Raw genomic sequence first — 15,730 nt, 5'->3', positions numbered from 1 at the left:
TAATTCTGAGGTGAAACACGTTCAGTGTCTGATTCTACACCTATTTCATGCTATTTTCATGTTTTCCTCCTGACAGACACCCAGCCACTGACACCCGTGTAAGTCCTTCATTTAGCTCCGGATGATTTCCCCTTTGGGTTGTGTCCCACAGCCTGAGTAAAAGCCCTGAGCAATACCTATTCCCAGCATTGTCTTGGGGACACATGTTTGACAGCTGAGCTGTGCTTTCACAGCAGGTGCACATCTCCTCATCGTCTTCAGCTGCCATCAGAGTAATATTAGTCACAGAACTTTCCCTCTCATTCTAATCAGTCTCTTTGCCATCTACAGACTTGATCTTAGTGACTGATGACAAAATGGTCTGTGCTGATTAAAAGCTCTATTTCATCTCCACACAAAAAGTTATAAATATTTATTTTAATGACACAACACATTGAAATACTCTGTGCTGTTCAGTTGAACAAAACCAAAGCCTCTTGCAATGTCAGTATACTACAAAGAATTTCTCTTCAGAGTTTCAGTTCCTCAAGACTGACATTCAACTGTTTGATGTAACTACATTTAAGTGTTCTACAACAAACAAGCAGAGGACAGTACAGTAACATGAACTGGTTTACATTTAGAATTGGAGATGCAGAGCTGAAGGTTTGATTCAATTCAATCCAATTTTATTACAGTTTATATATCTATAATGCTGTTTTGAAAGGCATTGCAGGCCAGAGACTCCCAATCAACAAGTAGGAGTGAGGCAATGATGTTTCTCCCTATACCTTACATCATGGAACAACCTAGAAAGATATTCTGAGTCTGCACAAACACAAGAGAACAAGAATTAGCCACTGTCATGTCAAAACTTCATCAAATTAAAATAGAAATAGATAATAATGATGTAAAATATCTCCTTCATGACCACTTGCTTACACTGATGTTGACACAGCTGTTCCCTGAAGATGAGTACTGAAGTAAGATGGATTGGAACAGAGAGGTCAAAGGACAGTTAAAACAGTTGGCTTTTTTAACAAGGAAAAAATTAAAACAGGTGGGAGTCAAACAGAGGGCACAATTTCTGTTTCAGACATAAAAGATGTTATTATGGCATGTCAGAATATTTTTGGGTCCATACCTGTTGTGCATTTCTTGGTTAAAATATATTGACTGAAAGGTCTGTTCATGGAATATTTAATGGGCAAGATTTCACATTATTTGAAATTAATGGTTTTGCTGAGAGCCAGTTTAATTAACAAGGCTATGACATAAGTATTTATAAATATCAGAAATATTTGCATCCAGTGCAAGATAATTGAATGAATTTTTAAAATGCATAGATTTTTTTTTTTACATATATCTGGTCCATGACACTGGTGCTGTGCTGAGATGTAACATGCTTGCTTTAATTTTGGTGCTTACCTGAAGAACAAATGGTTCTATGACAGGAAATGATCTTTTGACCCCAGTTGCCCTGTCACCTCCTCTTTGACAATGTGACATGAAACAGTCAGGGTGTAAAAATGAGGCCTGTGTTAGTTCAACTGGTGTCAGCTATAGTGTTGTAAAGGCACAAGTGCCCCCCAAGCGGCTGTGTGACAATTAAACACTGGCTTCAAAACACTGGGGTATGCCTCAGCAGGGAAAAACAATGACACTCATGGTGAATGACAAAAGATAGAAAACACATGGTGATGGGACATATTTCTGTATTTGGAAAAACACAAATACACTGCTAAAAGTCTAATCCAACTGAAACAAATTTACAGCTTTTCATATCCCGTCAGTGAGAAAGTGTTATTGACAAGTAGGGGAATTGCAGGTATGATAATTGGCACTGAGTGACATAAGTTTCCCATTCTGTTTACTTTCTCTCTGTACCTGTCAGCTATAAGACTTCAGTGGTGCTGCTGGTTCCCATGAACTGCACTGTAGAGATCTGAGCGGATGATATGACTGTCTTGTAAAACTGCAAATGAATATTACCATTTCATGTTGACATTAGTACATTTTGTTTAAGTATGATATTCAAACAAACTCGAGCATAAGAGATGATAAGAGATAAGAGATGATCACTATACATCTATACTCACTTTATGGTCTTCCATTTTGTATCTATCTTTTAATCATGTATTTACATTTTCCATCGATTAGAGCAGGTCCTTAGACAGAATCAAAAACCCTTTATCAGGCCAGTCTTAAAACAGCTCTGTCACCCCTTTGTATAGAAAACTTGCGCTCAGTTCTTCCATATTTTTAAAATAACATCCCCTCTTCCTCTACTTCCATTCATCAGCTATAAGAAATCATGCTGCTTTGGCTGTTGTATGCTTATTTGGTCCATAGTAACGCTTAACGTTTCTAACTTAAAGCTACTTGCCGAAACTCTACTATAGCTCGTCTTTACAAAGCACAAACAGTAGGTCCAACAACTTTTTCTAACGAGGGATCCCTTAAGCGATGTTCTTCTGTTCTGCTAAACTCACACAGCGGCAGTTTATGCCAAGGAACAAAGGGAAAGCATGGCTCAGTGATTTTTTTTCTTTTCTTTTTGTGCCAAAACCTCACATCCAAAAATGTTTTAATCCTTCTGTGCGTTCATTCACATTTCTTTGGCTTCGTTCTAGCCCCTCTTCCATAGCTCCACATGCACAGCAGTACACGACTTCCAAAAAGAGAACATCTGGGACGGGACGGGGTAGATTGCCACCAACGTAAAGACTTGCAAGCAGACAGTTGTGAGTTTTTTTGTTTTTTTTTACCCTCCCTAGTGACTAATCTCTTTAAAACACTCCGGATTTCCGCATAAAAGAGGAGAGTTTGATTTAACATACTGAATTAACTACATTTTAAGTGATCTATCAAGTTTGCATGGCCCATTTTTAGAAGTATCTCAATTTAAGTACATTTCCGCTTACTCTTTATTGAGAGGCTGACAGGTTCCTGAACGGGGGATTCGTATTGGACTTTGGCGCTCTAACGTAGTGTCGTTTCGAAAGCAAAGATGGCGGCGCCCTTACATGACAATTCACTACGGCTAAACTGAATTGACTGTACATCTGAACGTTACAAGGCAGTTTACACTTCTCAATTTTAAGTTCTCTGTGTAAGTTTGAGGACAATGCGTCTTCTCTTGCCTGGAAATCGCATTATTGACTGTACCTTGCAATGTAATTGGATTCAACGATAGAGAGAATAGCTAGCAGTCAGTAACTCATTATTTAAAATGAACATATATTAAAGTGACACCGACTTAAACACTCTTAATACACGTGACAATAGTTAGGTTAAAATTTCTATTAAGTTTCAGAAATGGTCCGTCCGACATTGCACTGTGCTAAGGCTCTGCAGCTCACCCTTGCTGTTATCAAGCCAGATGCTGTCGCTCATCCCTTGATAATGAAGGTGAGGTGATAGGCATGAGGTTGCTCTACTAATGTCGCTTGTTTGGTCGAAGCATCTGTTCCTATTTTTTTTTCTTTGAAAACTGATATAGATATACTGCCACAACCCAGCAACAACTAAATACAATTTTACATTTCTGAGGAATGCAGATCACAGCGTTGGCGTAACCAGTGTAAATACGTTATTGGTAATTTGAATGAAGAAATGTCGCATAATCCTCGTATTTGTGGCTATGACGACTAGAGAAAGATGCATTAACATTCTACTGAGTATGGCCTGATTTAATTTCCGCGGTGTGCAGCTTCAAAGAGATAAAAGTGTCTTTTAATTATCAAAGATACCCTTGGGCGAGTGTGCTTTGGTGCTCATTGCCCAGCTGCACGGATGGGTGCAAATGTAAATCAGCTGCGACGTTTCAATTTGAGGTGATCCCCATCACTGTCGGGTCAGTTTTTTTTTTTTTTCAAGGAAGTTAAAAGAATCTGAAGTTTTGGACAGAGCACCCCTCCTTCACGTTTTGTAGAATAAAGACTTTATTCAGTCTTTTCAAACATTTGAATTTCTGTCACAAAACACATTCTGTAATGTTAAAAGCTTAATACCTAATATTATAGCCTAACTCTGCATTTACATACACAAAGTTGTCAGCTCTGTGGGATAGCATATTATTCAGATCAGTTTCAATGAGTGGGTGCCTGTGATCAAAGTGTTTATTTTAAAAAAAAACTGCCACTGATTCAGACTCTACAACCTTAATATAGAGTTGTTGAATGCATATTTGAATGCAGTGCCATTTATTTGCATCTTTTCAGATTTAACATCATTAAAAAAAAGAAAGAAACAGGCATGTGGGAATATTTGGGAACTCAGTGAATGTGTAGTAGGATTGCCTTTCTAAAGATTTCCTGAGGCTAGAGCGGTCCCATGGTTTGGGATTTTTTTTCCTTGGCTCCATTGAAGAAATAATCCTCGCTGTTGAAATATTCTCTGGTCTCCATGCATGCACTTTTGAGATCCTCACAATAGCGTTCAAGTCCCCGGGACTCTGGTCATTATTGCAAAACTGTCATCTTGCATTCCTGCAAAGATATTTAAAAAATATTAAATAAATTATTTTCTGGTCACTTTTTAATCTTAGGCTCTTCATCAGAGAATCTTGGAGAGCAACTTTATCATTGTAAGGAGAAAAGATCTTAAATGGAGAAGACAAGATTCTGAAAGGTTCTACGCAGAGCATTCAGGTATGACTTGGTTCTTTAAACGAAAGAGAAAGCTGAAAATCACCCTGTGTGCATCCTACTCAATATCTAATCAAATGCCAAAATAAGCCCACGCATTACATGCAGACTTGGTTGTTTTCTTATGCCTTTCACTGAATTCCTCCTCTTTGAATAGAAAGATGTGTTGTTTAGGAAGTGCAAGACATTATATCAAAATCAACTTTTGTGACAAAGTACTTTGACTGTTAGACAGAAAAGTGAATAATATAAAAAGACTGCTAAAAAAAGCAGATGGGAAACGGCACCTTGTCCAGTATTTAGCCTAGTCAGAAAGGCTTTTCAGGAATGCGTGCAATCCAAACCAGTGAAGTTTGGATTGATGATATAAAGCCACTGGCCATATTTTTAAGCTAGGACTTTAGTCTGAGACACTCAAATTTATGTAAAACTTGTTCTGCTTCCCTAATTCCAGGGTTAAACTGTATACTGCCAAAATACACATATTTTGTTACATCTGCCTTGTGTTTACTTTTTGCACTAGTTGACTCAACTGCCAAAATGTGTTTGTCATTAGGCTGTGCTTGATGTGTCACCAGCAATGTGTACTGACTTGAAAGCCAATTAATTTCTCAGACTGTATGGTCGATAACTGCTGTTGGCCTTAACAGTCAGAAGAGAACAGAGCCCATGTGGATGTTTGATTTTGAAACATTTAGATGAGTCACGTATTAGTGACTCAACACTCTGGAGCCAACACGTGTGAGACTGATTTGGCTGGCACATTAAGCATCCTCCCCTCGGGGAGAAGCAGCTGCTCTGAATAGCTGTGAAGTGTTTATCTTCTTCTGTCTTGCTGTTCCTGTCCGGAACAGCAGAGTCTCAGTCCAGATGAAGGCCGAATCATGACATTCAATTATGACATTCATCTGTTAAACAACGTCGCCAGTCTCTAGGCCTTCTGCTGTTTATTACATCTATTACATTACATTACATTATTTGGCTCCATACCACTCTTTATATACCTTTTCATCTTATCTCTCTCCCCTTTTCACCAAGTAATTCTTACTAGTGTTCAAGTACCAGGCAAAGCTATTTGCTTTTTCCCCCCTTTGTAATCTCTTTCTTACAAGCCTCCACACTCATTGCGTTCAGTAATTACCTTAGCTTTGTGCTTACTTGATGTGTGCTTTTCATTTATTTGCCTTTTATAGGACGATTCTTCTACCAAAGGCTGGTTGAATTCATGTCAAGGTGAGCTTAAAGAAATGGTTTCCACTTTGAGTTTATGACTACTGTATGTCAAATATGACCTTTAATGCTAGCACCTGATATGCTGTCATTAGGCTTTGTCGCTGTGTGTGTAAACCTTATAGGAAGGGAATGAGGACCCCCAGGACCAATAATAATTTAGGGTAGATTTAGTGGCTTGTATTGAAGGGAGTGGATCTGCATGGCTCTGAAACATGTATGGAGAGCCTCCACACAGACATAATGACAATTATACCATTTGTGACTTGTACATTTTTTTCCCCCATCCTTAATTTTATTTATTTAGCATCACCCTGCTCTTCTAATTCATCCATTCACCCACAGTCTAGAAGTCTAGTCCTTGTGTGGCATTACCATGCATGAAGACAGTCTTTCATTCAGGGTTAGAGACTCAAACTGAATCATCGGCCAAGGCAATGTGCTCAGGTGTGGATTTCTGGCCACAGACTGCATTTGTGGTACTGTTACGATTTGAACCATTTGTGGTACTGTTAGGATTTGAGCCATGTATTCCAGATGTAGATCATACCTCTGTACTATTAGAATATAAGTGAGCTTGGAAATTTAAACCTTCATTTATCATGTTTAGGTAATATTGTCTGACTTCTATCATTGCTTTTCTGCCAAGTGAAGATATCAGAAAGCAGTCTCACATTGAGAGACTCGCTCACAAAGCATTGTGCACAGTTGTTGTGGTAAAATCTGATCTACATTATTTCTTAGACTGTTAATGGCTAAAAAGAGAAAGAGAAATGTGCTTCAGCTGTTTTGTTTAGTCAGGCTAGCCCATCTGTATTGCTCAAATGCTTATCAAAAACTTTTGATGACCAAACCACAAGTTCTATCCAAAGAGCTTCGTTCAATTTTCTTTCTTTTTTTTTTTTCGTGAACAAACTTTCCTTGCATTTTACATAACATGCAGGGAATATACAAAACATCAAAAGAGTCCCGTCAGCATATGCAGCTCAGCATACACATAGAACGGTATCACAACATACAAGTTATAAAAGATGGATTAAAGCAGCTTCGTAACTCCATGTCCATAAGGATTTTGTATTTTGCACCATGTAGTTTAGCAGAAGATTTTTCAAACAGTGTAATAGTGTGAAAATAAGTCAACCAAATATGTATCGTTCTTAGGTTATCTGTAAAACACGACAACAAGATATTTCTCCTCGCAGCTGTGTCTTACAACAAAAACCTATGATTAAAAATAGACTGTAAATTCACTGGATAGATTTGCACTGAGCTTTGAACTACGAGACCTCACGTGACTTAAAGTGTTTGAAGTCAGTTTTATGAGCTAGTTTTAGCTCCTATTTTAATTTACATTCATTTGAATCAGTCAGAGGATAATGGCTACATCTCTACATGTGAAGGAAAACTGTGAAAGCACCACTGTTTAGTTTCCATAACTGTAAAACCGCCCCTGACGTGGATGTCTCCGCTGCAGTAATTCACTGAAGTGTGGGCTCTACTGTGCGGACCCCTTTACAAATTATTGCTTTACCTTGCTTTCAATAGAGGAGTCTCGCTCTTCAATGGTGTGTATGAATTTAAACAGTCTAGTTGAAAAGGTAAAGGCCTTGTTACCATGGCACCCAGCACTCAGGACTTATTGATATGTGTGAGAGCAGAGTTAAAACGTCACCAGCACACCACGTGAAGTGATTCCTATGATTTTAAAATTAGTGATATATTTATTTATTTTATCTCACTATGAATGTCCCGAGTCCATGTTACTTTATTGTAGCATTCATTTGTCTGTGTGGTTGTGACATTGTTCAAGCATTTTAAATATACCTGATAGGTCTTCCCGTCTGAGAGAGTTTTGCTGCCGAGTTACTTCTGTGATTGGGTTGTGATGAACAGTGCACCCTCTTAAAATGGATGACCATCTCACGTATGGTTTCTGAAAATTATTTTGCAGCGGGCCAATGAGAGCTTACATCCTTGCCAGAGAAGATGCCATTGCACATTGGCGCGAGTTGATGGGTCCAACCAAAGTGTACCGAGCACGCTACACCTCACCAGACACGATCAGGGCACAGTATGGACTCACAGACACCAGGAACACCACCCATGGATCAGGTACCATCAAATGGGCCCTGTGCCAGCCCCAGAAAGAGTTTCACGGGCTTTCCAAATCTACTGTGCAAGCTGTAAAAGGTTTTAGCTTTATACGTAAACATTATGGTTCATTCATTATTGTGACAGTCGTTTTAGTGCCATTAACAAAATGAAGAATAAGCATTTTGTTTTGATTTGATTTTTTTTACATGCTCAGAATACTGGAAAATGGGAAAAGGGAATGCGGTTTAGACCACAGTTATTTCATTGGCACAAAACTCATGCCCCATCTGTTGATTAAAAATTATAAATTGGTCAACTGTAAAACTGTTGTTTATTAAAGAGTGAGCATATAATCTTTTCAGTCTATTTTTTGCACATGATAAGAATTCCACATAGATTTGTCATAATTAGGAAAATGGAGTATACTAAGGAATTGTGATGAAATCTTTTTGAATCTTTGTTCGTCTCATTGAATAAAATGAAAAGCTGTACCTCGGTGCACAAGAGTATCTGACAGGCAGCCTCTCTATCTTACAGTCTGGGCAGCCAGACAAATATCTGGGAAAAATAAATTTGCTTAGATTGCCTTTCTTGATTCAACAATGTACTTTGTACCTCTGCTGGCTGAGTTCCTTGCATATATGCCTAAAATGTTGAGTTAGAAGTGGAATTGCTTAGTATTTGTGTGTGTGTTTGTCTTATTGCACAAGTAAAAAATCAAAAGGGGAAGAACACTACTTGAGAACTGCTTTTTACACACCACTAGACAGAGAACGATTCTGCAAACTTGAACACATACACACAGGGACAATAAGCAGCCACTGGCCATTTAAATAGACAAGGTTTCAAATAGAAAGGATTGTACTTAATTCTCAGCCACAGAAAGACAGCATGCACTTTTATTTTTGTCCAGATAGATATGGCTTACGATACATTTTATTTTTGATACAATTTAATTATTTTTGAAACTCATTCCTAATTAAAATATCAGAATGAATATATACTTAACTTCAGGTGGACATTGAATAAAACTAAAGGATTCATTGAATGTGGAATCTTGAAAATTTCATTTTTAATATCCTCACTGTTATTTTCACCCAAAAATTATTGCTATCTGTAGTTATTAATATCCCTACCAGAGATAAGAGTTTCTCTTTGTTCTGCTTTTCAGATTCAGTGGAGTCTGCCCACCGTGAAATTGCCTTTTTCTTCCCAGAGTTCCAGATAGAGGACTGGATGAAGAAGGAGGAGCCATGTTTTAGGACAGGGCAGATTTGGTACGATGAACAAGGGCAAATCCATACCTTATTTGAATAGAGCAGAGCTGACCAATAAATGGCTTTCTCTAAAGACTTACTAAGGGGCATTTCATGGTGTTTTGCTTAAGATATTGTTTGACCAAGAAGACAGATGTGCACTGTGTTACTTGAATACTTTTTGTTGGATTTGAAGGTCACACTATTGAAGGTTATACATTTGAGGACCCCACCCACCCCCCCCCCCCCCCACCCCCGAGTACATTTGCATGAATTGGTCCCAGTTCATGTTTGGAATGATTTATTCTGTCATATCATCACAATTAATCACATGGATTCCTTGCCATTAATTTATATCTTTTATTGATGAACGTATTTCACTAATTACATAACAGACACAGTCATTTGTATTTTGATCAAGCCATACCTTCATAGCTATTTATATAAAAGAATTATGACAAACACATAAACAACATTGCAGTCTAACATCCACAGTCTCCTGTGTACACTATTATTTACTGTGTTAAGTTTAGAACAATAAAAAAATGCTTTTGTCATAAAAATTCTGTCTAAAATAGCATCTTTCTTCACAACTTTTTTAATCAAAACAGCCACAAAACCACCATCCTTTAGTGCAAATGATGCTTTTTAACAGCAATTTAATGTCTTTCTTCCTTTCAAAGGATTCTTCAAAGGACAGGCCATAAAACCATACTTTTAAGTTTGTCTTCTTTTTTTCTGGATTTAATCTCCAGTTAATGAAAAAAAGATGTAAGCAAAATGTCGGTTGTCACTCATGTTGGATGAATGTAGAAAGAGGATGCAGAAACACCATAATCCATTTCTGAAGATTTGCCCAAAGAGATATAAATCCCAGTGATAAAATGGAAACTATTACATGCCTGGCTCTCTTTTCATAATTTGGCCTATAGACAACAGTAATAAAGATCACCCCAAAATATGTGGATAATTTATTTTATATAATTTATGAAAGAAAAGTCCTCTAAGCAACCACATAAGGCTTTTCTCCACTCTCTTTTATAAGACAGTTTGGATAAAGGCGTGGACCAAATGACTAAATGTGAAAGTAAATCAAAGAATCCAAATGCTTGTATATCCAAAGCCCAAATTATTGTCAATATTCCTCTCAAAACATATTGCTGCGAGTGTTGTAAACTGAGGAATAATTTACCATTTCCAGAGGAGAAAAAAAAAAAAAGTAAGCGGGTGGATGGTGTTCATGAAAAATGAGGTGGAAGCCCACATGTTCTAAACACCATCCATTAATAAATCAATAGAGTGTGTAATTATTGATTTTTTTCATCCACTTAAAATCGACCAATATTTGGTTGCTATGAGGATAGCAGGCCATGTGGCATCTATTTTTTTTATCATAAAAATATTCTCTGTCCTTTCAAACTCTTTATGATTGTTACATTTTATCACAACTCTCTCCACAGGTCACTGATATTCTAATATCACATTAATCAAAGTAACATAAAAATTAAACACATTAGCATCACATTACACATTGCAGAAAAAAAAAATCAGAACATGAGAATAAACACTGAAAATAACACATACTGTTAAGTAAGCTAAAAGTCTCTAACCAGAAGCTTAATCTTCCCTAAACTTTGAACATATTAACATAATGCTCTATCTTGTTTATCACTTTAGTTGGTGTGCTTGTCAGAAGTTTTGGTCAACCTTGCTCTCTGGAGGTCTTTGGCCCTTAATCCTGAAACTGGAGCTTTTAGAAGGAAACTGTAGATAAGTTCTATCCTCCTCTCTCTTCATGTATCTGTCTTTGGTTCATTTTCAGTGCTCCCCTCTCACTTCAGTACAGACTCCACTGGTTTCATGACCTCAAAGGTGGTGTGGGATTTCTCTATCTTGCCACTCTTAGCCACCTGCCGAATACTCTGGGTCACTGTGATGGTCACCTGTTTAGTGGACATCTTATTGTCCTGCCATTTGGTCTGCAAGAAAGACAAGAATGTCCAACAATCATGATGCAAAAGAAGTCTCATCCACAATTTGTATCTTATCCACCTGAAAAATGCTAGAGAAAATTTCATAACTTAATTTTTCTAGGCAGCAGATATGTGCTTATTGCATTGTTTGAACCATAAGTTAATCATCAGCTGCGTGTTGCGATAGACTTTTTTTTCTTTTCAAACCATGTGTCACTCAAATTCAGGAAGAACACAACCAACATTTTGCAGGTTATATTATTCTTATGGTAACACAGTGTCCACTGACTGGTTAAAGTGAAGATTGGCTACATACTATTTCCTCTGTCCGTAGTACACTTCTTCTCTGTACTGTGGTACCAGGAGAGGACAGCACATCCTGCTCTTGAGAGCACAGTATTGGAGGGTTGTTGCCAGTTTTCACATCATTTAGGCCTGACTCAGACATGGCAGAACATACTTTCAGGTAAGCCTGAGCAGGAGCTGGTAGTCCGTCATCGAAAAGGTCTGAGCCTGCTTGGAGACAGGGAAAAAAAAGATCTCCGATACTCCTGAGCAAAAGCCTGTATGAACAAAACTGTGGAATAGATCTAAAAATGCAGGTATTGATGTGGATGCATGTTCATTATGTGGCTAGGCTAAGCTTTGTTTTATTAACACTGTTCATACTATTTACACTGTTGGCAGGACTCATAAATTTTATCTTAATCAAGCAAATTACAGACTTTTCAGATTAATAAATAAATGTAGTCAGGTCATAGAGAAATTAAGTTTATATCTCAAACATACAGAATTTCTAATCAAAATACAGCACAGGAATAAGTATATGGAAAGAATATAGAATGAATATGTTATCTTTGTTGAATGGTTCACACATATTTTTCTTGAATATGTTGGAAAGTCCATTCCAATTCTCTGTTGTGACCATTCACTCTTGATTCTAGTGGATTTCCCTCCAGAGTAGTGATACTGTTTTAAGAGGTAACATTCCCCTATTGTCAGAAACTTATACTAAAAGCGTCATCACGCTATGCCATAGAAAGGATGTAACCATCACCATGGCAACTGGAAGCCCTGTAATATTGTTGTTCACCAATAGCTGGCACATGGTTGTCCTCTATCCTCTCCTTCGTTGCATAATTTTGTTGTACAAATGGTTTGTACACATGCATATTTTATATAATGTGTTTTGCCATATCATTTATCACCATATACAAATTATTTATCCATGTAATACTGGAGAATCCTAACTTTTTCTTTGTAAAAAACAGCAATTGTGAGTAAAACCGTTGTTCTGAAAGTTGCTCTCACCTTGGTTGGCTGTTTTTTCTGAGGGAAAGCCGACTTCTGAAGAGTTCTCTGAGGAGATGCTGTGGATGGAGGACAGAGGAATGTCTGTGTCAGTGCTGGTCAGCCAGGTGGACTCTGTCTCTTTGGTCCAACTTTCCAAGTACCGTGGCTCTAACGCATCTGTCCTTGAGCCTCCACAACCCATAGTCACCTCACAGACGAACCAAATGACCCTCTAAACAACAGCAACGACAACGATGAACCAGCAGATCCTCTCCCTACTTCTGCTCTAACTCAAAACACAGGGTTGATCTCCTGATTTTGATGTTAACCGACATTCTCCCCAGTGCTAATTTACAGAAGATGCTTTGAATTTTGAAAAGGTTTTTCTTCATTTGATCTTCCTGAGTCCAGCGTAGAGACACTGTTGGGGAGATTCTAATTTTCTCTCAGTTGTACACCTCTGATCTCTTTTTCCCCATACATCATCTGAAGAGACCTGAGCAAATCTCTGTGGAAGAGAGGAAAATTTGGTCAGCTTTATAATTTGTAACAAACATAGATTCCTTATAGACTCCTTAATATTTGGTGACAACAAGCAAAAACAAAAAGTTAGTTTTTGGGGTCTTAACTATTTGAAATATGAGAATGGAAATGGCCCATCAAATTGGATGTCCTTAGTGAGTGGTTTATGATGCTATAGAACAAAAGTAAATCCGCTATTACGTCTAATGGTGCGACGTCTCTGTACTCGTGAAGGAGACAAGGGACGCGGAAAAACGCAGTGAAAGCCAATTATTTCACTTCATTAAATTTTTGGACAACTTAAGCAACAAAACTATTGTGTCGGTCAATACTGTATTGTTACCTTTGTGTTATTTTCCTTATAACGTCAAGCTATATCATACTGAGAGGCAAAAGTTTCAGACTTTGACTACCGCACAATTGATCCTTGCAGGCGACAGCGAAATTACAGTTTTCTTCGTTAAGAAAAACAGCCTCTGTGCCGGACTGTTTGCAATATCCTGACCTCTTTTTAAAACAGCGACAGGAAAAGACGATTTATTTCAAACGACGAACCCAAGCGCATCAATAAGGTATGTTACGATTGTTGATGTGATGCATGCTGAATGCATTAGCGCATTCATCCATACCATGCCACAAAGGATCAGATAATTAATAAAACAAACGTATCGTATGTCACCTGATCATGAATATATATGTAGCCGCACTGGTAGATTATGCCCGATTTCGATGAATATAACAACTAACGTCGTGAACTGAACTAAATATGATGCGTGCGTTCTCATCCAGGCGTAAGCAAAAAAAAAACAATAGTAAGCTATACCGTTTAGAATGTACTCACTCAGATATTGGGTCTCCGTTTTTATTATAGTATCCTAAATATGCTCTGGTTGTCCAAGAGAGCTACAGCGGTGATTATTTTAATAAACGTCTCGGTAATGCCTTCCCCCCTCGGTGGGAGTGTGTATGTGTGTTCGTAACGCACGTATGTGCTGGTGTGTGGATGTTGCTGCAATACTTTGAAAATCAAGAATGAAATTCCTGCATGAAATTTTGTTGAGTGAAAATTAACATAATTAGTTACCGTCGTGTCTTATAACAAACTGTTTTATAACAAATTTTCGGTTTGACATATTCTTGTCATTTCTGTCAGCTCTTCGTTTGAAATAAAGGTATTCATGGGTATGGTGGCACAAGCCTTAAATGTTCAGTATTGGAAGTGCTATACTATCAAATACTCCCTATTCCCTTCTACTCTCAACCAAATATGTAATCAGTTATGTGAGCATCAGTGATCCATGTTGTTCTATGGATATGAGCAGGAGTTTTGAAAAAGCCTAGACAAACGTATACTGCTCTATGAGGTGGAGAAAGGCATTGGTGCACACGTCGTTCTGTATTCACATAGTAAGGTGTGAATTATAGAGGAAAACCATTTTTTGGTTGGAGCAGCAGGAAATACATGCTGTACTAACAAACATTTCAAACGCCTCTTCTAACACGGATGTATGCGAAAGGTTTAGTTCAGTTTATAAGAAATTTTGAGGAAGAGCTTACTGGTCTTTGGCTGTGATAATACATTACACAGGACTCCACAGTGTAGTACTGTGTCAGCCTCCTTTTGTAACACGAATTAATTAAATTTGCATTATTCATTCAACTTCTTATATTGTCTGCTGTTCATTCTACAAATATTGCGGTCATATTATTTTGCTGATGGTAAAAGTCAATATCAGTTCACATCTTTATGACTTCATATGATGTAATGGGAACAGGAGTTGGACAGCTGGTCCACATTTTAAGCAATAAATATCTATTGTCACAATATTGTTCTTATGATGTTGTGCTAAGTTTAAACCACCTGGACAGATCACAAGAGTCTTGTCAGCTAATTTAAACTGTGCTCCTGGGCTCTTTTTAAAAGGATGGTAAATTTAGTTCCATTTAAAATTGTGTACACAAATTATGTGCACAATCACATTAAATTTATGTCAGTTAGACTGTAATGCTGCAGTGAAATAACTCATTGTTTATGTTAATTACAGCCCTGTAGTGCTAACAATTGACTTACATTTTTAGGTAACATTTTAAAAACTCTGCATTTTTCAAGAGTTCCAGAAAAAAAAATCTGTAGCTCAAGTGAAGTCTCAGGGAACCTAAACGCTTCCCTGTAATTTGGGTTTCAGGCACATTAAACTGGTATAGACCACAATGTTTTTGAAGCACTTTAGAATACTCTAAATCAAGTGGCATAAAAAGCACTAGTTTGTAGCATTCAGTGAAATGGATTTCACAGAACCCACACAAATGGATGCAAATGCCTGTTTTTTAAGTCATTTGACAAAGATTTTAAGAATTACAAATTCTAATAAGAGTTGGCTACTACATTAGTGCTGAATCCATGGGAAATTTTTAGGCTTACCAAACTGTTCTCTTTCTAGCAAGGATTTTGGACCAAATATGTCTATATGCTCAGTTGTACCCCCTTTCAATACCAGAACATTCTGTCCTCAGGCTACAAACTATCAAAACATGTTCTGTCTTGTCCTCTAAGATATTTGATTTACAGAGCTAGTGCTGGCTGCTATTTATTCAGTGAAGTAGTACAAAACTAAATTGAAATTCAACCAGATCAAACTGTTTCAAACTATGTATTTGGCTGAATGATTATCTAAAGGACCAGAAAGGGGCCTTATCCGTTACAACCTTCATTTTAATATCTTTCCCAATGAAA

General features: G+C 37.5%; 2 protein-coding genes across 2 annotated transcripts; one reads left to right on the top strand and one right to left on the bottom strand.

The window, feature by feature from the left end:
* Positions 1–2,999: 2,999 nt before the first annotated feature.
* nme6 (NME/NM23 nucleoside diphosphate kinase 6) lies at positions 3,000–9,327 on the top strand. The gene is made up of 6 exons (XM_030772520.1): positions 3,000–3,091; positions 3,290–3,390; positions 4,529–4,631; positions 5,822–5,861; positions 7,810–7,970; positions 9,124–9,327. The coding sequence occupies exons 2-6, from the start codon at positions 3,298–3,300 to the stop codon at positions 9,267–9,269; spliced, it is 543 nt and encodes a 180-aa protein (XP_030628380.1). The 5' UTR covers positions 3,000–3,091; positions 3,290–3,297; the 3' UTR covers positions 9,270–9,327.
* Positions 9,328–11,040: 1,713 nt separating this feature from the next.
* On the bottom strand, positions 11,041–12,676 carry baalcb (BAALC binder of MAP3K1 and KLF4 b). Its single transcript, XM_030772521.1, has 3 exons — positions 12,493–12,676; positions 11,498–11,694; positions 11,041–11,187 (listed from the first exon to the last, which is right to left on the bottom strand). Exons 1-3 carry the CDS (start codon positions 12,674–12,676, stop codon positions 11,041–11,043), a joined length of 528 nt encoding a protein of 175 aa, XP_030628381.1.
* Positions 12,677–15,730: the final 3,054 nt, after the last annotated feature.

This window comes from Chanos chanos, chromosome 4, assembly GCF_902362185.1.
Source record: "Chanos chanos chromosome 4, fChaCha1.1, whole genome shotgun sequence".
NCBI classification, from domain to species: domain Eukaryota; kingdom Metazoa; phylum Chordata; class Actinopteri; order Gonorynchiformes; family Chanidae; genus Chanos; species Chanos chanos.
The sequence above is the reverse complement of the archived record's forward strand: the minus strand, read 5'-3'. Positions and strand labels throughout refer to the sequence as shown.